At 40.7% G+C, this 21,975-nt stretch overlaps 3 protein-coding genes across 6 annotated transcripts; 1 reads left to right on the forward strand and 2 right to left on the reverse strand.

Moving 5' to 3' along the window:
- Nucleotides 1–3,968: 3,968 nt before the first annotated feature.
- Nucleotides 3,969–9,503, reverse strand: LOC144705898 (Iron-sulfur cluster biosynthesis family protein). Its single transcript, XM_078578757.1, has 14 exons — nt 9,364–9,503; nt 8,868–9,299; nt 7,804–7,911; nt 7,628–7,728; nt 7,345–7,428; nt 6,591–6,660; nt 6,445–6,510; nt 6,044–6,130; nt 5,857–5,922; nt 5,522–5,664; nt 5,363–5,449; nt 5,181–5,244; nt 4,303–4,446; nt 3,969–4,215 (listed from the first exon to the last, which is right to left on the reverse strand). Exons 2-14 carry the CDS (start codon nt 9,225–9,227, stop codon nt 4,081–4,083), a joined length of 1,515 nt encoding a protein of 504 aa, XP_078434883.1. The 5' UTR covers nt 9,228–9,299; nt 9,364–9,503; the 3' UTR covers nt 3,969–4,080.
- Nucleotides 9,468–11,905, forward strand: LOC144705899 (SOUL heme-binding family protein). The gene is made up of 8 exons (XM_078578758.1): nt 9,468–9,603; nt 10,604–10,699; nt 10,762–10,832; nt 10,902–11,003; nt 11,081–11,170; nt 11,237–11,372; nt 11,445–11,554; nt 11,624–11,905. Exons 1-8 carry the CDS (start codon nt 9,468–9,470, stop codon nt 11,693–11,695), a joined length of 813 nt encoding a protein of 270 aa, XP_078434884.1. The 3' UTR covers nt 11,696–11,905.
- On the reverse strand, nt 11,715–18,028 carry LOC144705900 (Calcium-binding EF-hand family protein). 4 transcript variants are annotated; one of them, XM_078578760.1, is made up of 6 exons: nt 17,153–17,558; nt 16,468–16,561; nt 16,210–16,256; nt 12,141–12,316; nt 12,036–12,054; nt 11,715–11,947 (listed from the first exon to the last, which is right to left on the reverse strand). In XM_078578760.1, the coding sequence occupies exons 1-6, from the start codon at nt 17,423–17,425 to the stop codon at nt 11,843–11,845; spliced, it is 714 nt and encodes a 237-aa protein (XP_078434886.1). In that variant the 5' UTR covers nt 17,426–17,558; the 3' UTR covers nt 11,715–11,842. The 4 variants fall into 4 exon arrangements, 2 of the variants coding, with proteins under 2 accessions (XP_078434886.1, XP_078434885.1); XM_078578759.1 differs by lacking the exon at nt 17,153–17,558 and having other exon boundaries at nt 16,468–16,839; XR_013582142.1 differs by lacking the exons at nt 11,715–11,947; nt 12,036–12,054; nt 16,468–16,561 and having other exon boundaries at nt 12,150–12,316; nt 17,153–18,028.
- Nucleotides 18,029–21,975: the final 3,947 nt, after the last annotated feature.

Consider the following 21,975-nt stretch of genomic DNA (forward strand, 5'->3'; position numbering starts at 1 on the left):
ACAGAGATAGAAGAAATGACAAAAAAATGGATTCTTAAAATGCATGAAGGGGCTGGACGTCATCGACTGTGATGATAAAATGCATCGTGTGCATTGATTTACATTATAATTTTAATGCTCATATTTTCACCATTATGATTCCATTCTGCCAAGTCTTAGAAAAAATTATTTTAAGGTTAATTAGGTTCCTTATTCGTGCTTGACCTTTCTTAAGTTCAAAGTAATTCAAATGAACCATATTTCTTCAGTTTAATTGTTTTAGGACTTAAGTGGATGAACAAGAAAGCAAAGACAAGAAGAATAAGATGAGAGGAATCAAGGTCAACTTCAAACTTGACCAAGTAAGAATAGATGTATAAAAATCTGTGGGCCCCATGGCATGCATGACATGGCCACTTCCTTTGCATGATATGCTGCCATATTGAATGCCCATTTCACTTGAAGAAATGGATGACCAAGATCTCTTGAGTTCACATGAATCTGTTGAACTATCTCTCTCCACTAATGTCTACTTGATAAACCTTGATAGATCGAGTGTGTAGTCATTTCTGTTAGGTCAAAAAATAGAGAAATTTCCTTAGACCTGGTGATGCTCATTCAGTATAAAATTATCATCAATTGATAAAAAAAGAGCGGCGAATTCTTGACAACAATCGTCAAGTCTCCAATAGTGTAGAATAAGGTAATTAACGACCTTTAAACTTTATTTAAGTCCCAGATTTAAGGAATGTGGGTTTGAAAGATGTAATCATTGTATGGATGCAAATTTTCAATTATATTACAAAATTCGAATAAATTGGATATATTATCACCTTTTTCCCACAATTCTCTATATTTTTTTCTTTTGAGTTTATCCATGGATTTATGCCTGATTACTAAAAGAAAATTTGTGATTTTGGTGGAAATAGATTTTAAGTGCTTCTTCAGTGGAATAGAAATCATGCATCTCTTCGACGTTTTAACCCCCAAATCATCATTTGACCATTATATCCTCATGCAAATCACAATTTCATGGTGTTGACTTTCAAGAGCCATATCTGAATATTCAAATGCCCCATTTTCGCGATTCAGGATTACTTGGAATCCTCTCTTAATTAGATCTCCATCCAAACATGACTCATACAATTATGAAACTATTTCTTGGTCAATTCTTGGAAAATAAGATAATACTAAGAATGCTATCAAATAAACAATGTGTACACATTCAACAAAATTATAAGAAACTAATTTTAAATGACCATATTTTAACTTAGAATAAAAAAGTCAAAGAGATTCCGGACTATATCACCAATTAATATAATTTGAAATTTATCTAATATGTCAAAAATTTATGAATGATGAATTTAGTGTAATTATTTTTGCTTTTCTTTACTTAGGATGTACTTTATCTAGACACAAGCATAATCTTATATTAGAAGTTGAAGTGCATGTGGCTAAGATCAGGTTAATACTTCATATTATGAAGTGTTAACCTAAAGTTTTTCAAACTCGAATGAATCTCCTCCACCTCTGTTTCATGCACTCACTCTCCCTCGCCAACCATCAAATGGTTGAAGTCCTCCATATTTCATCAACGTGTCCATTGACCATCGGGAACATATAAATAGAGAGAAACATGTGAAAACATAACAACAAAGTTTTTGCTACAATAGTTTTCAATATGTGACATGTTGTCTCAATCACCAACCACATTTAATATCACAGCTTTGATATTTGCTATCAGAGATATAATATCTGGCACCAATATTCACAAATGGCCATATAATGCCAATATCTGTCCTGATATCCAGTACTTGCTATAGTACTGATATCCGTCCCGATACCTGATATCATTATTTGAAATCATATTTTTTTTCTATGATATTAAATATCGCCTGGTCCAATATTGGATGTTGGGGCAGATGTTGGAGTGCAAGTACTACTATCTTACACATTAAGAGTATTCATTCATACTTAATTCACTAGAAATTCTTCGTACGCACCTTGTTGTGAAAATTTTATATTTATCTTATTGATTACTTAAGACTCAACGTAATTTATGAGCATATTATGTAATAATTTGATAGCTACTTTAATCGTGCTTCCTAATTTATGAGCATATTTATATGAACAAATGTTTATATTTCTTTTATTTTTTAGGTGTATTTCTTGTGATATATGTTGGTGATGTCATACCTTCCTCAAACTACACTTTAAACGTGGACCTCTAATGTCTTAATAGCATGAAAAAATGATTGAATCAAACTAAAAAAATTTACTTGGCTTTGGGATAGTAAATAATAAAGCACATGCTCCTGTAATTTGGTATAGTTTTTAAATCATTGGTATAGTGTCAAAGTCTTGTCAGTGGCACACATTCTCAGTTTTTATTCATGCTTCATTCTCACCTACCACCATCGTGTAATCTTCAAGTTAACGCTCAATTCATTATTCGTAAAAATTGAATTAACGGAGAAATGCCAAAATGAATGTCAAAAACCCTACAACACTCATGCTTATTAACGTCCATTAACTGTACTTGATTTTCTTTATCTCATTTGCATCAATATTTTATCTCAGTTCTATAAGTGATTGGAGAAGAAACACATCTGTTAGGGTTTGGGGAAGAATGCCATTTGTGAGTCCATATTCTTTTCTAAAAAACAGGAGAAATGCATAATATGCATGATCCACTAAAGATGTTTGGTTAATATTATTGCTCTCACTAATATATTTAACTTATGGTTACTGCGGTTATAAAACATTTCACTGCCAATATTTTGAGCCTTGCATAGGACACCCCCTAAAATATCTCCATTTAAGCACCTTATTTGTATGAGAAACGATTGATGGACACTGACAATATATCATATAAGCCCACCAAATTAGGTGTGATATTAATCTATATAATTACTGTCACATATGTGCCTTTGTCATCATCATCTCGACATCAGCTTTAAAAATATGAATGTCATCTTGAAAAAGATAATGATCTTGAATGGTCAGGGAGTATCATTAGATGATAATTGTTCGTTTAATCCTTTTAAGGCAATATTTTTTAGTCTACAACGTCCAGATTGATTAGTGTTCCTAGTCCACCCAATGTTTGAGAAACCTAACAAGAAGCAATACCTCCAGTTCCAGATTGTCCCGGACGTGGACAATGGATCTGATGGGACGAATTTCATCCCGTCCAACGTCTGGATTCAGTGTAGGGACAAAGGACGGGACAAATTTTTGTCCGATGGTCAGAAAACCATCCCGTCCAGTCCTCCCAGGACAAATTTTAGCCCTGTCCAGTCCTGGGACAAATTTCGTCCAGTCCCTCGTCCCGGACAAAAAAAGCCATTTTATATTTTTAATATATTAATATAGATTTTTAAAAGTTTTTTCAGGAATTATGGCAGAGAGAGAATGTACAGGCATTTCTGAGCTGCGTGCAAACAACAGGGACTTTGATGCAAATTGTCATTTGCGAGGCCACGTGGCTACATCTCAACCGTCGGATGTGAATCAGGCAGTTTTCCGTCCAGATTTGTCCGTCCAACGTCCGAGACCTCCAGACGGATGGTTTTTTCGTCTGACGGGACAAAAACCGTCCCGTTCGGTGGTCCCGGGGACAAATTTGCGTCCCGAAATTCGTCCGTATCTTTGAACGGGACGATTTTTTCGTCCCGGGACGAAAAAATCGTCCCGGCCACGTCCCTGCACTATAAATACCTCATTTTATGAACATTGCGTAGGTAAAATGAGAAAGATGCCACTTAAAGGTTTTAAGTATTGATACTGGATGATAGGGTATGTGATAAATTCATCGAACTTCTATATTGCTCCCAAAGACTATGGCCAAATATGTTCAATGAGTATTTCCCATGAATAATGCTCGAGTATAATACCATCATCATTTTCATGCAACCATCCATCATTACCGCCAAAAAATTAAATGAAATTAGAAACATACACCTGATCTTGCCAAGCGAGTCAACCAGTCAGTTCAAGAGAAATGTGCATTGACTTTGCCTGGTCTCATCTGTACAAATCATGAGCAATAAAACCAAATGTAAAAAATTATAAATTATGTTTACTGTGGGGAGTTGATCTCTAGGCTCTCTCTCTGAAACGCCTGTCCCATTCCTTAGCCTCAAAGTCCTCTCCGGCGAAGTCCTCTTCTGTGCTGTAGATGATCTTCTCTGGACCGATCACTGTTCTTCGGGCCATGTCTCTGGCGCTCAGCAGCTACGAGGCGGCAGTCCTCAGGTCATGATGTTCATTCAACAGATTGAATCTAATATGTAAGAATTAATCACAGGAATAGTGAGAAACCTTTCGGCGTAGAGCAGGGTCGGGGGCTTCGAGGGCGAGAGCTCTCTGCTTCCTGACAGCATTTCGCTGCTCGATTTGGGAATTCTTCTGTTGCAGAAGAAACCAGCGAAATAAAGGGATGGCGAAGAATGAGGCCGCATATACCTGCCAATCATCAACAGCATTGCCATCATGATCATCACTGTCATCGACATCACCGTCATCATTATTCTGTGTCATAGACCTACAGAGCTACATCATTGTTGTCCTCATCATCATTATTTTCGTCATGATCATCACCATAGGCATAATTATTTTCCTTGTCTCTAGATCCTTAAATCATCATCATCATGCATCACCACAAGCAAAATTATCAGCATCTGCACAATTAACATTATGACCATTACCATTGTCATTATTGTCACCATCCGAATTATTTTCAGTGGCAGTTGACCTACAAATAATCATCGTCATCATAGTCATCGTTTTCATTGTCATCATTATTCATCATTTTTATTTTCCACATCGATAGATCTAAAAATCATCCTCATCATGATCATTATTCATCATCTTTATTTCCTCGTCAACAGATCTAGAATCATCCTCATCATGATCATCATCATATGATCATTATTCATCACCTTTATTTTCCTCGTCAATAGACCTAAAATCATCCTCATCATGATCATCATCATCATCATCATTATAATTCTCATGATTAACATTCTCGTAATTGTAAACATCAGCATAATCATCATCATTGACATCATCTTCACATTTACTTTATCATAAGAATGTACATATTTCTTAAAAAAAAAAGAATGTACATATTCACGTTTTTTTATGGACAATACTTTGGTTTTCTCATGGATAGTAACTCTGCAACATGTTTAGAGTACCTGGAGCAGAGGGAAGATGTCACCGACAAGAGAGATGAGCCCTACCGGCCTGACAGCAGGGCCGCTGCAAATTCAAAGAATGAGGCAGTCTGAGTCCGATTTGATTTCTTGAATCATTTTTTATTGCTAGAATTAGAAAATTTTGAAGAACATTCAACAACTGAACTGTGAAATCTTCTTACCTCAACATCGTGCCAAGAACAATGACACCGAAGAGATTAAGGCCACCCAAGCCGATCACCATTGCCCTCTCCGCCGTCTTTGTTTTGCTGCAGAATTTGAGATAAAATCAGGTAAATTCAAGAAAAATGAGAAAACATGATATGGCGAGAAGGATGGACCTGAAGATCCATTTTTGCTCTTCAAAAATCTTTTTGAACCCTTCAACAAAGTCTGCCCAGCGTCGTCCCACGTATTCCTTTCTGCCAACCCTCTGCGGTGAAGCCGTCCGTTGAAGAGATGGAAATCTATATAGAATATTCCCCTAAACATGCAACATTTCTCTATCAGAATGTGTCATACGTCTGACAAACGATCTGAATTTGAAAGCTTCAGCAAAATTTGAAGGTAAAATATTGATTTTCAATTAAATGTGCTTTATATGATAGTTGTAAAGCAAATTTTGGCGGACCATAAGATAACGGGATAAACAAGGATGATGTTACGGGCAACACACCTCTTCATCAACTTCTGGATGTCCATCAAATCGCAGCAATGCAGGTAGGACGTATGATTCGTCTCTCTGCTCACGAGATCAGCAAAAAGATGAGAACCTCAATTCAAAACGATAGTTCAGCCAAGAAATATTTAAGTATAAAATTTCTATTTTTTCCAACAAATTTAGCGAGCTATACAGTTCTTACCAAACTTTCGTCGGAGGTAATATCAAGATAAGGAGCAAGTTCTTCTCCAGTGACTACTCCCCCATTCGAAGCAATGTATTCTCCAATCTGCCACGTCACACACCCCAAGATGAATGAGAGAGAAATGATCGAAACATTTCTAATAATATGCAGGGCATATTTAAATAATTAGCATATGCCCATATATGTGGAATAGACCGCAGGGAAAATCTAAACTGGAGATGGAATATTATGCTAGTGGGCGGCCAGTAAATATTTTCACTAAATAAAGGAAATTAAGTTTAACATAAAGTGTTAAAGAAACATAAAAAAACCAATGCTATTAACAATTGAACGAGAAAAATAACGTAAAAATTCCTGAAAGATTTTTTTGAAAGGAAACAATTCCTAAAAGATAGTACCAGCTTCCATCTTTCTTCCTCAAGACCTTGATTTGGATCACCATCCCCAAATACAAACGAGAAAACCTAACAATAAACATCATCATCATTTTCAGAATAAGAGGCCAAATGTATATGAAACATGTTAGTCAGCACCAGCTTCTTACAGATTCGATAAAATTCATCCCCTCATTTGTCTTTACTCGTTGTCTTCTGTAATAATAGGGATCCCAATACCTGAATGGAGTGACAAAAATAAAATATCAATCAGCTCTTTCGGATAGCCATGACACTTAAGTTTTAAATCCTTTCCATGATTCGAGCTGCAATAATATACATGCATAAAAATTAATGAAACCTTGTTTGGATTACTGTATCCCATCGTCATGTTGACGTGAAAGGCCCTCACACTAAGGCACACAAAAGAATGTAATGCATGATTGCCAGAAGAAGAGATCTCATTGCAATTTCAATTACTAAGTTTCTTTTCTTCCTTTCTCTCCACATCCTCAATTGCCAGGCTGACTGCATTTGCCCCAGCATTTTATGTTTCTCTTCTCTCATTCCTCTCTCTCCATATCTATCTTTTTCTCCATCTCTACTTTGACATGGAGTTCAACAATGACGACTACTTCTCGCCAATCCTGCATCTCGAATGGAAACCTGTGAAAATGCTTTTGATGGCATTAGGGAAGGACGTCTTGCAGAATCTGACTATGCGGAAACTATTGAATAACCTCTATTTCCATGTCTTATCATCCATCAGTTGTCTTCAACCGGAAGTAACATTTCAAGAAAAAAAGTAAAATGCAGTTACTTAACATTGGTAAGAATCCAAAATATGTCGTGAACTAGAGTTTACATGGTTTTATAGCAAATTACCATAGGAGGAAAGTGCTTTATCGGTATAGAAAAATTTACCAGAAAAGATCAGTTGGGCGAAAAAATACTGAGAAGTTTGAGTCATATCCTCTCCCACCCCGCCGTCCACGGTTATCTTCCTCACTAAAGAAACATTGAGAGGACTGTCAAGCCATGTCGAATATTTATTGCGTTATATACAACACGCCAAAAGAAATACAAATACATATCAATTGAACAAACCTATCTAAAACGCACACCACAGAAATAAAAGTGCACCGCAAGATGATAAATGAGAAAAATAGAAATGTTTGATAGGAAGGAATTCATAATATTTCCGTACCTTCTGCTAGAAATAATAGTAATAATTGTCGTGTATACGAGAATAATTGAAGCGATAAGTGCTGTGCCGAATGATACACGAATTAAGTACTCAAACGCTGCCTGCAAAGAAATGCACGAACTTAGTAACAAGAAAAATAAATATACTAACAGATATCAAGGTGATAGAAAATATACCTTCACTTTTTCAAGAATGGGCTCAACTTTCATCTTGAAAGACTTGGAGGTCAACTTTGAACGGTAATCCTTCGAGAAAACATATAGCACATCCCCTTCATCTGAAACCTATCAACACTACATTGGAATTTATTGTATTTGCAATGAAAAAAATGCTATCAAGAAAAAGAATGGGAGGTGACTATTGAACATTTCACGATCATAATAGACCGATAAGAATAACAGTACAGAAAGCCAATCATGAACGATACAAACCATCCTATGCGATCCCCAAATGGAGATCAAAAAACCTTTAGCTCAATCAATACTCAATAACTACAACCTCAAAGGCCATTCGATAAAGTTGTAACATCTCAGCATGTTGTTAGAAGCATTCATCCATTCGATAAAGTTGTATACCAAGTTTTCAAGCTTCGGTTACCAGCCATACAACAACTGGGCACCGTAATTCCCAAAAAAAAACAGAGTTTTCAAGCTTCTTTTACAAGCTAGACAACAAAAAGGTGCCGTAATTTGAAAAAAACTAGGTTTTCAAGCGTCGATTACCAGCCAGACAACAAAATGGCGCCGTAATTCGAAAAAGAATCAAGTTTTCAAGCTTCGATAACGAGACAGACAAAAAATGGTATCGTAATTCGAAAAAAAAACGACGTCTTCAAACTATGGACACAAGCCAGACAACAATACTGTGCCGTAACGCAAAAAAAACTACGTTTTCAAGCTTCGATTACCAGCCAGACAACAAAATGGCGCCGTAATTCGAAAAAGAATCAAGTGTTCAAGCTTCGATCACCATCCAGACAACAAAAACGGCCCCATCATTCCCAAAAAAACCAACTTCCCAAGCTTCAAAAACCAGCAAGACAAAAAACAAAGTTTTCAAGCTTTGATTACCACCCTGCCAACAAAATGCTCCCATAATTCTAAAAAAAACAAAGTTTTCAAGCTTCGATCACCATCCAGACAGCAAAAACAGCCCCATAATTCCCCAAAAAACAAACTTCCCAAGCTTCAAAGACCAGCAAGACAAAAAAAAAAGGAAAAAAATTTGAAGAAGAAGGTACCTCCAGGAAGCCGCCGGTGTCGGCAGCAAGAGCCTGAAGCGCCCTCTCGGCCTCCCCGAGCTTCAACCCGGCTTTACTCGCCACATCGCCAATGGTAACCCTGCCGCCAAACGACTCCACAGCACCCATCGCCCTTTCCCTCACATCCTTGGCCAACAAATCCGTCTCCACCCGCCCTCCCCCGCCGGGCACCGACGGAAACCCTAGCCCAGCCCTAATCCCCCCCGCCGGAGCCCTAATCGCCCCCGCCCGAGCCCTAATCGCCCACCGCCGGAGCTCCGCCGGGGCCAAGCGCCGCGCCGCCCGCAGCCCCCCCGCCGGCGACGGCCTCCACGCGAGGCTGGACGCCAGGGACGCCATAGCCACGCCCTCGCTGCTTCTTCTTCTCCTTCTTCAGCCCCTCATCCCCATCGCCAAACTCCCAGATTTCACCTGATTTTAAGCCAAAAACAGATTAAAACCCCGTGATTTGTGATCATCCAATGGGAATTATTACCGTCGATCCGATGCAGATATTTCCGAGCCGCCATGAAAACGACAAGAAGCTATAAAAGCAGCGGAGAGATAGATAGATAGAGAGATAGAGATAGGAGGAGAGAGATGGCAGGGCAGAGATGTGTTGCGAGCTTCGCGGCTATGGCGCCGGCGCCGAGGAAGCAGAGACCGTCTCCGGTGGAGACGCGGCTCTCCCTCGTCGCCGCCATCGCCGCCCAGACCTTGTCCCTCTCCCAGCGAGGTGATCTGCTGCCTCTCTCTCCCTCTTATCTATTTCTCTCTCTATGTCTATCTATCCATCCGTCTATCTAGTATCTACTTGTGTCTCTATCTCTCTCTCTATCCATCTATCTATCTGCCAGTCAGTCAATCAGTCTGTCCGTCTTCCTCTCTATCAATCAGTCTATCTATCTCTCTATCCATCAGTCTGTCGATCAGTCTGTCCGTATTCCTCTCTATCTACCAATCCATCTATCTCTCTATCCGTCAGTCTGCTAGCAAGGATGTCTGTCAATCAGTCTGTCTGTCTTCCTCTCCATCAATCAATCTCTCTATCTCTCTATCCATCTGTCTGCTAGCAAGTCAGTCTGTTTTCCTCTCTATCAATCAATCTATCTCTCTACCCTTATGTCTGCTAGCAAGTCAGTCTGTCTTCCTCTCTATCAATCAATATCTCTCTCTCTATCCATCTGTCTGCTAGCAAGTCTGCCTGTCTTCCTTTCTATCAATCAATCAATCTATCAATCTATCTATCTCTCTATCCATCTGTCTGCTAGCAAGTCTGTCTGTCTTCCTCTCTATCTATCAATCAATCTATATATCTATGTATCTATCTCTCTATGCATCAGTCTGCGAGCCGGTCAGTCAGTCTGTTTATCTGTCTTTCTCTCTATCTATCATATCAAGCTATCTCTCTATCCATCTGTCTGCCAGCCAGTCTGTCTGTCTTCCTCTGTATTTGTTGATCTATCTATCTCTCCATCCATATATCTGCCTGTCTGCTAGTCAGTCATTCAGTCAGTCTCTCTGTCTTCCTCTCAATCAATCTATCCATCTTTCAATCTATCTCTCCATCCATCTATCTGTCTGTCTGTCTGTCAGTGAGTCAGTCAGTCAGTCAGTCTCCCTCCCTATCAATCCATTCATCTAACCAACCATCCATCATCTTTTTATTTATTTATTTACATACCTATCTGTCTATCTATCTATCTATCTCCCTCTAACTTCTCTTGATGCACTAGTTCTTGGTGAGGTGCTGACGGGGGTGGCCAAAGGCGGTGCCAGGCCTTCGTCCAAGTTTGGCACGCCACGCAACCTGGAAGAGCTTCTCATGTCCGGTACTCGATATTAACCTCCTCACTCACAACCGTTGACTGCTCCGTTGACGTTTCAACTGCAGTTCCAGAGCTGGAGACCGTTGACTTTGAGGTGATCAAGAGGACGGCAGACTATGAGATCCGACAAGTGCAGGCAAAATTCTAGTCTTCTCATAGCCTTCTTTTTCTTTTTCTTGGTCTTATCGGACTGGGTTGTGGGCAGCCCTTCTTTGTGGCGGAGACGACTATGCCGGGGAGGACAGGGTTTGACTTGGGCGGCTCGGGGCAGACTTTCAATGTCCTTGCCGGCTATATCTTTGGCAAGGTAGGAGATGCCGCCGCGTTTTGGTCAGCATAGGAATTGGACTGATCGATGACTTTGACTGTTTGACTTTGACATAGAACACAGCCAAAGAGCAGATGGAGATGACGACACCGGTTCTGACCAGGCAGGGTGAGAAGATGGAGATGACGACCCCTGTCGTGACCCAGGTGATTAATCTGGAGCATCACGTGGTGAGTTGACCTGTATTTGACCGTATCTTCGGTGTTGACCAGGCAGGGAGAGATGGTGCGTGGAGAATGTCCTTTGTACTGCCCTCCAAATATGGCGCAGATCTGCCCCTGCCCAATGATCCAACGGTCAGAATAAGACAGGTGCCGGCAAGGATTGTGGCCGTGTCAGCTTTCTCAGGTCAGCTGGCCAAAATGAACCCGCTTTTCTGACTCGGAATTCGACATTGACTGCATGTAATTTCAAGAGCAGGTTTCGTGACAGATGAAGTGGCCAAAGAGAAGGAGCGGGCGCTGCGAGCGGCACTGACGGCAGATTCGGAGTTCCAGGTCAAGGAAAGTACCTCCGTGGAGGTGGCACAGGTCAGAAGTTTGACCCCATCTGCTAGTGGATTGACCGTTGACGTTGACCGTTGACTCATTTACATGCAGTTCAACCCGCCTTTCACGCTCCCGTTCACCCGTCGGAATGAGGTCTCGCTGGAAGTGGAGAAGAAGGGGTGACTGACCGGTGCTCGCTGCGTTGAGTATGCAAATATACATGGTCTATGATGTGAATAAAACAATATACACAGTATTGACCCTCCCATGACCAAGGTTGATGTATAGCCGGGGAGGAGCTAGAGAGAGAGATAAAGGGATACATGTAATCTATGGCACAATAAAGGGGATGACCATTGACATGTAATCATCATAGGTAAGCTTCGCAAAACCTGTGCGCTGTGGGTCCTTCTCCTTGAACCTCTCGGTCAAGCCCTGCAAGCATTTCAAGTTTCAAGTTCTTCAGCGTAATAGAAGAGTGAGAAGCTAGAGAAAAATCATGGTTCTGAAGTTTTTTGGTTACCTTTACAATAATGCCACACCTGTAGGAGAAAAATTCAGGCAATGAGAGGAATGGCAATCATTAAGGATTTAAGAGTCGATTAATGGAGTTATGCAGTTAGCTTACTCGACAAAATTGTCAAAATTAAGGGCACCCCTTGGGTGGCTTCTGCCTTCATATCTGGAGATTAGGGCTCTAATAACAGAGTCTGGCACGGCATAGCCTAAGAACAGCATGGCATTTCGTAGTTCGCCTGAGTCTATCTCTCCACTTCGATCACGATCAAATCTTTCGAAAGCAACCTGCAGATGAAGTAATGACGTGAAATCTAATGAATATTTGTCTACTGCGAAAAACAAGGGTTTAAATAAAGAGGCCGTGTGTCAATGTTGTATTTAACCAAATAAAATTGAAAATTCATTGTGACTGACATTATTAATTATTTTTTTATTAAATCGAAAAATTCCTGCCAATCTATATCATTTTTTCTTAGGAATTAAGAATCCTGTTCCTTTATGCACATCTGTTCAGTTACGTTATAACCATTGTTTATTACCGTTAAATATTGACCGTTGTGCGATCAGTTTCATGTCCTAAAGGACCCAATAATGTAAGTTAAATTGAGATGTAATGCCCTCAAAAAGATTAGGGGAGTCAGTGCAATTGTTTCCAATGAAGAATATGCAACCAAAGAGCATGAGAATGTCATGGAAACACCAGATGAAGCTGTGCTTTGATCACAAGTAGTTGATGAAGATGATGGCGTCGGGTGGCCAATTGCCCTGTAGAAGGGCAGGAGACAGTGTACTGATACACCTATGTTGTATCAATGAATTATCTCCAATAGAAACTCAAGAATTTGCCAATATCCACCAATTGTGAGTCTGAATCTGATGTTGAGAGAGAGAAAAAAGAGATAGAAAGATAGTAGAATCAGACGATAGGACGACTCGCCCTTCCTGTGACGGAGCTCCTTCCTCGTCGTCGTAATCCCCTTTCCAGATCTGCGGTGTAGCTCCACGTCTCTGGTCCTCCGGCAACGTAACCGTCACAGGCCTGAATCAAGAAAACGTCCTCCTTCCCCCTACCATGACTCCCTCTTATTTATAGGGTCAAGTCCCTGGTCAGTCAATGGTCCATTGACCCGCCCGCTTTTTCCTTCTTTGGTACTTTCTTGAAAAGTACATATCATGTACCTAGGAAATCAGATACCCACTCTCCAATGTGGTGGAGTATGATGAACTAGGACCAGATTATCATTGCAAAACTCAATTCAGTTTCTATACCGAAAACACATTCTGATGCGGTTAAGGATCAGAATTGGAAGAAGGATATGGATGAGGAAATGCAGGCACTAATAAAAAATGAAATGTCGGAGATTGCCCTCGCTCCACCGGGTAAACGCCCAGTGGGATGCAGATGGGTGTTTACTGAGGAGTATATAGCAGATGGTAACATAGAGAAGAAAAAGGCCTGACTAGTAGCCAACGGCAACACACACTCATACAGGATTGATTATGGGGAATCTTCACACCTCTTGATAAACTTAATACAGTATGTACCCTTATTTCTCTGGCAGCAAGTCTAGACTGGCCATGGTCACGAGACCTAAGCCAACACAACTGTATGGAGCTGCTGCCGAGGTATTAAAAGGAGTCAGGACAGAAATTCTGTAAACTGAAGAAATCTCTTTATAGACTTAAGCAGTCCATAAGAGCATAGTTTAGGAAGTTCCCACGCAGTATGAAAAATGGAGACCATAAACTCTTTGTGAATCACTCCAACTCAGGCAAGGCCTCAGCCTTGTTTGTATATGTAGATGGCATTATTATTACATGTGATGATGAGGTCAAAAACTATACTTTAAGCGTTAAGTTGCCTGAGATATTTGAGATTAAGTCACTTGGAAAACTTAGTTATTTCCTGGACATTGAAGTAGCTAACTCTTTCCTGGGAAGATTCAGCGTACAACATAAATATATTCTGAATCTCCAGGAAGAAACCAATATGAGTGGGTGTAAACCATCTTCTGCGCCCATTGACCCAAATGCAAATTTAAGTCTTTGTGATGAAGAAGCACGAATGGACAAAGGGCAATACTAGATGTTGATCGGGAAAGTTATCTACTTGAACCATAGGCAACCTGATATAGCGTTTGCTGTTGGATTGCTGAGTTGATTCATGGGCAGTCCCAGACAATCCCATCTACAAGCAGCATATCTTTTGTCGGCATATCTCAACAGGCCAAGGTATTTTCTCCAGTCAACAGGGTGACACTGATGTTGAGATGTACGCCAATGCAGACTTTGGAGGTTCAGTTGTATATAGACGGTCTACCACTGGCAATTGCTCATTCCTTATGAAGAAATATGATTCCATCAAGGAGTAATAAACAACTGGCAATCACATTATCCAGTGATGAAGCCGAATACAAGGCTCTCGTTGAAGGCATCATCGAAACCCTGTGGATAAGAAGTATCCTTGATGAGCATGGATTGAGCCAGAACAATCCCACAGTTACGTATTGTGACAGTAAGGCAGCCATCAATATTGCTCATAATCCTGTCCATCATGGCAGAACAAAGCATATTTTGCTGAAAAAGCACTGGATCAGCTAGAAGATTGACCAAGGGCACTTGTAGATGAAGAATGTAAGATTATCTAACCCAAGTGGACGACATTCTCACCAAAGGATTGGCCAGATTTCTCTTTGATCGCCAGTTCAGTAAGCTGGGAATTGACCAGCTTGAGGGGAGGGGGTAGTCAGTCGGAGATTTTTCCCCTTGTGTATTTCTTCTTGTTTCCTATTTTGTGTCTTTCCTTTTTCTTCTTTCTTTCTCCGCCCTTTCTATTTAGTTGTCATCCAATGAGCCCAATACTATTCGGGCCCATCTGTAAGCCCATAAGTATGGGGAGAATTATGGAAGTAAGTCGTTATCTTCTCAAACTCTATCTTTCTAAACCCTAGCTCCAGCCAACTTCGCCCCTAGCCGGAGAGTGGGTAGGCCAGGCCATCAACAGTCACCAAGAATCCTGGTAAAACTCCGAGGCCAGATGCAGTCCTGGTCTCCTCATTTATTTATAATCTTCCTTTATTTCTTATTTACACAGCTGGTCAAGAATCGGTAGTTAACTCTGCCAGGTCAGCACACCCAGGGCCCATGTCCTTGACACTTCCTCTTTGCAAAGACTCTTATGAAGATCATATCAATGGGCTGGATGACCAGAATCCCCCTAGAATCTGAAATCTATGCACATTTAATGAGAACTACCCAAGTTATAATCTAGAGATTCCAAGTCAGTCTCATCTATGGGGCCTGAACATGTAGCCGTCATGGTAACATTTTGATCAAGATAATGGAGTTCGTATCCCATAGATAGAAGCAAAAGATAACTTGTGTCCTATAGATAATGTGTGTACCAAATAAAATATGGTTACTCCAACAAGAATGGGCTTTACAACAGAGCCTCAACTCATTCATTCTTTATCCAGCCACCTAGAGAGTGCATGAAACCAAAACATCCTGTGAACTGTAATAAAACTTTTTTCCTCTAATACGTCACCAAAAGATGTGTCCGCTATTGAGATCTCAAGTATCAGACAGCGAAAACTCCATAATTTTTTTAAATGTTTTATGTATTGGCTTGATCGTTTCAGGGATACATCAGTTTGGGTGCATAGATTAAAAGATATTGTGACTTCTCAAAAATTTGAGCCCGCTGGAGTTTACTTGCAAAGATTGTTACTAAAATAAAGTTATTATTAACTTGAGTCAGTATAATAATTCACCAAAAAAATTATTTAACGTCCCTTAAAAGATTTCATAACTCTTACATCTATGTTTCACGAACCAGAGTCATGTCCGTGGGGTACCAGAATTACGCTTTGATGCGGTGATACATTTTACGAATTGACATTTCCATAGACCAACCGAATTGTCAAACTAGAGGAGCATCCAATTCCCAGAAGCAAAGTTGATAGCAAATGAAATGACGAAAATGAATTCTGCCATAGATAATGTCGTGTATGAATGTGCATCAATTCTTGTAAACCCTAAGATTTTAGAGGCCTCTCAATAAAATTCGACGCATTTGTATGAGATTAAAATTCAGCAAAATATAGTGCCCATGTACTGACGGTGCACATATTAAGGAAGGTGACAAATAAATAATGCAAATTAGTTTGAATACTTACACGCCATTGCCCAACACAACTCCATATCGCCGCGAACTCGTTAGGTCCTGAGAAAAAACAGCGAGACAATCATCAACCTTGGGAGGTTTTCAACCAAAAAAATGGCCAACTGTCCTCTGTTATTTGGACAATTACCGGAGAACATTAATAAATAATCAGATAAACGACGGGAATTCGTGAAGCGCGTTCTAGTTCCGACAAATCAACGTTTCCCACAACATACTTACAAATGAAAGAAGCTACACAGTAAATTCTCACCAACAACGGAAGGGAATCTCGGATTAGAGAAGAGAAACATCAGCAGGCGAACTGTTCTTCGGCTAAACGTAAGATCCCCCTGAGATAGAGAAATCTGCAATTCCATCTCGTCAATGAAACCGCTCCCATCACGATCCACGGATCGAAAGCGATGGAAAATCCAGGGATCAATTCCCGGGGGAAATCCGTAAAACGATGATACGATGGATGAAGGGGGACGTGAGCTGTTCGGCAATCCCTCGGAAGAGATTGAAATACGTCCGTATTCCTGCCGTTGCTCGGGTGGCAACGGAGGAGCGGATGGCGCGTAGCTCTGCTCCGAGCATCCCCTGAAGGCCTCCATCCCGTCGTCAAAATTTGATATCGAGACCCAGGAAAGCATTTATACTACTTTCAATCCCATCACTTTCCTTATTATAATAATCAAAACTCTGTAGTTGAATCTACGGTTAAAGCAAGGGAAAAAAAGGGTACCCTTTTTAGCCGCGTTTTTTTACTCTCCTCTCTCTCTCTCTGTATCTCTTACAATTTGAATGAGATTCCAGGTTTATAACTACTACTTCGTGAAGTAAACATGCGATGTAGATTCGATTCAATCTCCTAATGCCCAAAATGCAAAATCCTTCTCGTAAAAAAGAGGGATCAATCACTCTGGCGACCAACTGAAGGAGACGACTGGGCGTACCTTCTTCCAACAAAAATCTAAGTTCTTCATCCAGTGCCGATCAAGGACCACCCTAATCCCGCTCCTCGCTCCACGACCCCGATTTTCTCCCAGAAACGAAGCGCTTAAGGTCGCCCAGCCTTGGGATGACGTCATCCGACCCTCCCCCCCTCGTAGAACGGGCCGAGGTGGTGGTCGTTGAAGAAGGAAGATATCCGTCGTCGTTTGCAAGCGATCTATTCTTTCGTCGGAAGAAGAAGAAGCAACAGATCGGTGACGGACGGGACGCGCCATCCGTCGTCCGACGACGCCTCCTCCGGTCCCGATCGGAGAGCACTCTTCCCATGCAGGAGACCTTGGGCGAGTTCGGCTCCGATTCCGGCACCTCCGCCTTGCGAGACGCCTTCTTCGGGAAGATCGGCGCGTGGCGGCGACTCCGGCCGAGGTAGCCGGAGTGGCGGAGCTTGTTCGGAAGCGCGATGATCGGAGCTTTCGGCTTGCTCGATAGCAACTGCGATGAAGAGTTCGATTTCAGAATAATGCTAAGATTGCCGCTGAAATTCTGGTGCGCCGTGGACTTCGGATTGGTGATTTCTTTGGTGGAATCGTCACGCTCGAGGTAGGGAGCGGCGTTGTAATCGATCCATTCGATTCCGTCCTTGATCGAAAGTCGGAAAGATTCTGGTAGCTCGTCTTGCCATTTCCTCGGCGATGAAGAAACGAACGGATCTTCCACCTGCGATGTCTCGCAGGAGACTTTGCCGTCGCCTCCGCCGAAGATCAGAGCTTCAAGATTGACCACCGGAAGCATGTTCTTCGATCAAATCTAGGGAAACTGCGAAGAAATCGAGAAATCGAGCGCCAAAGAAGACTCGGAACAACAGAGAAACTACAAACAGATTAATGGTATAAGCGCGGCTTTATAAAGGCAGAGGAATCGTAAAAAAGATGATGAAATAGGGGCCTTTGAGTAATTTTCTCCTCCGCGGTTTTTCTCGCCGGCCTGTTTAGTTTGGTCGTTAGTGTTGACGGCTGCGATCGAGCCACGCCGACGCTGATAGGTAACGGCCGTAGATTATAATTGACCAAAACGTGGAGAATAACGTACTTGAACGCGTAGGAAAAAGTAAAATAATGATACCGTAGAGGTATTTTTGTAACTTGATTTTCAACGGTTTCTCCCGCCACTGCACCTACTGCCTGCTCGGTTTGGTCGTTAGTGGTAGGGCCTCGAACGGCGGAGATTGAGCCACGCCGATGCAAGGCGCTAATAGCCGTAGATTACGGTTTGCCCATCGAGATATGGAGCAGGGGTATGTCGGTAAGTTCCGCTTCCGAGGTTTCTCTAGCCTACCTGTTCGACTTGGTAGTTTGTGGAACTGTCGCGAACGCCGGAGTCAGGCCACGTGGCCGCATTAGAGCCGTCGATTTTACTCCACGTGGAGTTTGTATCTTTCCGATGGCACTGACAGTCTCGGGGACGTCGTTTGAATTCAAAGCTTAAACAAACTAAATATTGTTTCGGATATATTTTTTAATGATATTTTGTCGTATGAACCAGCACTGCAAGAACGTGGCGGGATTCTGGAAGCGACAATCCGGTTTGGTCGTCATGTCTCTTCTGCTGTCTTTGTTTGATTGTCTATTCGCCGCCGGCGTTTAGGATTTCAGCATTAATTGGAATTCCTAAATTGTGGAATGAGGTGACGGTGATGCAGCAAAGTTTTAGGTTTCAATTTATATTTTTTTCAGAAATTTCTGGTTATTTTGATCTTAGTTCATGATTGATGTTCGTGAATTTCGTTTAATTGCTGCGGGGAAACGGTAGGAGTTTAGTTGAAACTTCATTAGAAAGGGCTCATCAGTTTGAATTCAAATCCACGATAGGACATGAGATGGGTATTTTCAGTGATGATCATCACCCTCACCGCTGACTTATAGGAACTAGCTGAAACACGCGAAATCGGTATCACTCGCAAAATTAAAGAAACAAATCTAGGATACTTTTAGATGGGATAAAGGGGAATCGATTATTAGAAGGGATGATCCTATAAGTCATAGTTTATGTGGGTAAAAGTTTAGAGTAACCGATAATTTCTGAAGAAAGTTTAAGCCGTAGACGGAAAATGGATTAATTCCTCGAAGAATATCGCCCCCAGACCCAATATCTCTCTCTCTTCCAGTCCACGTTGGGTTTAGTCTGTCCAATTTTGATTTCGCTGCGCTGACAACCATGTCTATGGAATCTGTTGGCCAGCCGTCAACGGAGTAAACTTTTAAAAATCTCTTCTGGTGGGCTGCGGGCATCTAGATGTAATTAATATTGAATATCTCGAAGACGATCAGACCACTTCAAGTTTTAATTTTTTAAAGATTTCTTTGATAATTAATTGTCTTCTTTCGGATGTTTGGTGGGTTCCCAACGCGCTGACTAGGGAAGAACAGACCAAGTGATGGGCCTTAGTTTTTTCACCGTGGGGTCATGCCCGTGACCTGTCGGAGGATGATTAATGATAAACAAGCCCGACTTCTGATTCGACGGTCAGATCTTTCTTTCTTTTCTTTTTTTGAAGAAAACAGATTTTTTTCTAATATCAAGGTTTGTCGATGATTCATCTGATCCAACAAAAGCTCATGACAGGGATCTGACTCATCAGTTCAAGTCCAAAGGACCTTGCTTTTTTATGAGAAGTAGGTTTGGCCAATGTTCACTAATTTATTATGCCATCCTTATCTCCAAATGGATGATGAAGACGATTCATTATCTGGCTCATCACTGCCATCATTTACGCCAAAACTGTATCAGCAGACGATGATTAATTCACCATTATCATAACGATGACTGAATCTCGTCATGTTCGTAATGGATCCCCCAATAATCCATGCTTTTCTAAAGTCATGATGATGATTAATTTTTTTTAAAGAAAGGTTTCTGGAGGAGTGGAAACCCAATGAGAACAGATGCTTAACTTCAATATAGTCTTATCAGATGAATTAGGGTTCGCTATAATGTTAATGGGCCAGTATAGTGGGTTGGGTGCAACTACTGTTATCTGAATGCAGTATCTATTATTGAATATTGACGATAACTGTTATCCCATAAATCCAGAATGCATAGGATATCGGATTCGGACATCGATAACGAATAACAATTTTTGATGCTAAAGAGATAACAGTTCAGGAAAACATTAGGTGGATTCCGGCATCAGATTCCGATATCGTTCGTCGGATAACATTTATGACATCGAAACGAACAACATTTTCTAGGATTCTCTTTTAATGATTTTTTGTGAGGTTTTTTAATAATATTATATGCTTGAAAATGTGATAATTTCAGGACCTGTAACTATCTTAGGTTTTTGGTGTATTCAATTTGCTTTTTGACTTGATAATTGGGATATGATTGTGAAAATATATCAAAATTGTTTCATGAGGAGCCATTGACCATGGTTGGCAGGGTAATGATTTGAGATATGGTTAGATTGATAATAAGGATTCAATTAACAGATCCATAAAATTATAATCAATATTACTATACAAATACAATAAGCTCTACACTTAATGTAATCATGATGTACTTTGTGCAAAACATGCGGTGAAAGATATTTTTATTGTATTTGATTAAATTAGTGGAGTATAACATAGATTACCTGATATCGTTACCCTACATATGAAGTATACGTTGGGGGGAAATTTGATATTCTTGCAACAAATGAAATATTAAACTAATTAATAATATTAAGAAAAGATAAAAAATGTAAATCTTAAATTTAAGATGGTATGTGAAGACATTGGGCATGTTTGGTGTGATTTATGCCACATATGAGAATGGAAAAACATTGGTTGTGGGGACTTTGTAAATTAATTCAGCCTTGAAATTGTCGTCATCCTCAGATTTAGAATCTGAGCTGATGATCTCACTTGAGTTTTGCAGTTGCTTCACGAGTCATTGTGGATGTACACTTGAGTCTTATGAATGCAATTGAGGTTGGGCTTCCACTTCATCAAGTGGCAGCATGGCACATGTAATGTACTCCATCGTACCATTAAGATTTGATGTAATATTTTGACATAATATAGAACCATGCAAGGAATGAAATATAACATTTTGCAGTGCACTAGGGATGACTGAATTACAAATTCAAACTGCCATTGTGTCTTCAACGCAAGACTTTGTGAACTAAGTCGGAAGCCCTATCACTCGGAAGTTGCCTGACATTTGAAATTACATTGAAGATTTTGAAAAAAGTTAATAGATAATTATTGGGAAGTCCATATGCTGAACATAGATGATAGTTAAATATGACTAATACATGATGTTTCTAGTTGGGCATTGATGTCACCAATAAGACAAACATCATATCATTTTATTATTTTCCCTCGAGACCAACACTTTACAAAAATGAGCACCTCCATGGTCAGCCCCTCTAGTCAAGATTGCTCGTAGGTGACAACTTCTCGATGAGACAAAAATAAATGTTTTGATAGAGCACTTGTTGCAGACAATGACAGAAATTTGCATGCAATATTTGCTAGAGCCAGGCTAACATCTTTACCCCCTCTAGCTGAGCACAGTTTCATCCTTCGGTCCACAGTAAGTTGGAAGGTCTCTAATTATTCCAAAGAAGGAGCTTGTGATGTTGTTCTAATAGCAGGTTAAGGTAATTGACCCAATATTTGATGGTAGTGTTTCTGGGCATATCTGTATCACATCTGTTGATGGAGGACCAACCAGCTGATCACGTCCAGACTCATCGCCAGCCCTTACGTGGAGCCCGAGTGGACGTGAAGAATCTACAGTTGCACTACCAAGCTTGAGAAGCGACATCCTCTTATTGCTTCGG

This window comes from Wolffia australiana, chromosome 7 (genome assembly GCF_029677425.1).
Source record: "Wolffia australiana isolate 7733 chromosome 7, ASM2967742v1".
NCBI classification, from domain to species: domain Eukaryota; kingdom Viridiplantae; phylum Streptophyta; class Magnoliopsida; order Alismatales; family Araceae; genus Wolffia; species Wolffia australiana.

What these genes read in the sequence shown, in the direction of transcription:
- LOC144705898 (XM_078578757.1), bottom strand. Translation starts at nt 9,227, where the DNA reads ATGGCGTCCCTGGCGTCCAGCCTCGCGTGGAGGCCGTCGCCGGCGGGG. An exon ending in AGGAAGAAAGATGGAAGCTG is followed by an intron (nt 6,131 to 6,444) that starts GTACTATCTTTT and finishes GTGACGTGGCAG; the next exon opens with ATTGGAGAATACATTGCTTC. An exon ending in TTACCTCCGACGAAAGTTTG is followed by an intron (nt 5,923 to 6,043) that starts GTAAGAACTGTA and finishes TCTCGTGAGCAG; the next exon opens with AGAGACGAATCATACGTCCT.
- LOC144705900 (XM_078578760.1), bottom strand. Translation starts at nt 17,425, where the DNA reads ATGGCGCGTCCCGTCCGTCACCGATCTGTTGCTTCTTCTTCTTCCGAC. An exon ending in GAGATTCCCTTCCGTTGTTG is followed by an intron (nt 16,257 to 16,467) that starts GTGAGAATTTAC and finishes GTTTTTTCTCAG; the next exon opens with GACCTAACGAGTTCGCGGCG. An exon ending in GTTGTGTTGGGCAATGGCGT is followed by an intron (nt 12,317 to 16,209) that starts GTAAGTATTCAA and finishes CTTCATCTGCAG; the next exon opens with GTTGCTTTCGAAAGATTTGA.
- LOC144705899 (XM_078578758.1), top strand. Translation starts at nt 9,468, where the DNA reads ATGGCAGGGCAGAGATGTGTTGCGAGCTTCGCGGCTATGGCGCCGGCG. An exon ending in CTTGTCCCTCTCCCAGCGAG is followed by an intron (nt 9,604 to 10,603) that starts GTGATCTGCTGC and finishes TTGATGCACTAG; the next exon opens with TTCTTGGTGAGGTGCTGACG. An exon ending in GGCCGTGTCAGCTTTCTCAG is followed by an intron (nt 11,373 to 11,444) that starts GTCAGCTGGCCA and finishes TTTCAAGAGCAG; the next exon opens with GTTTCGTGACAGATGAAGTG.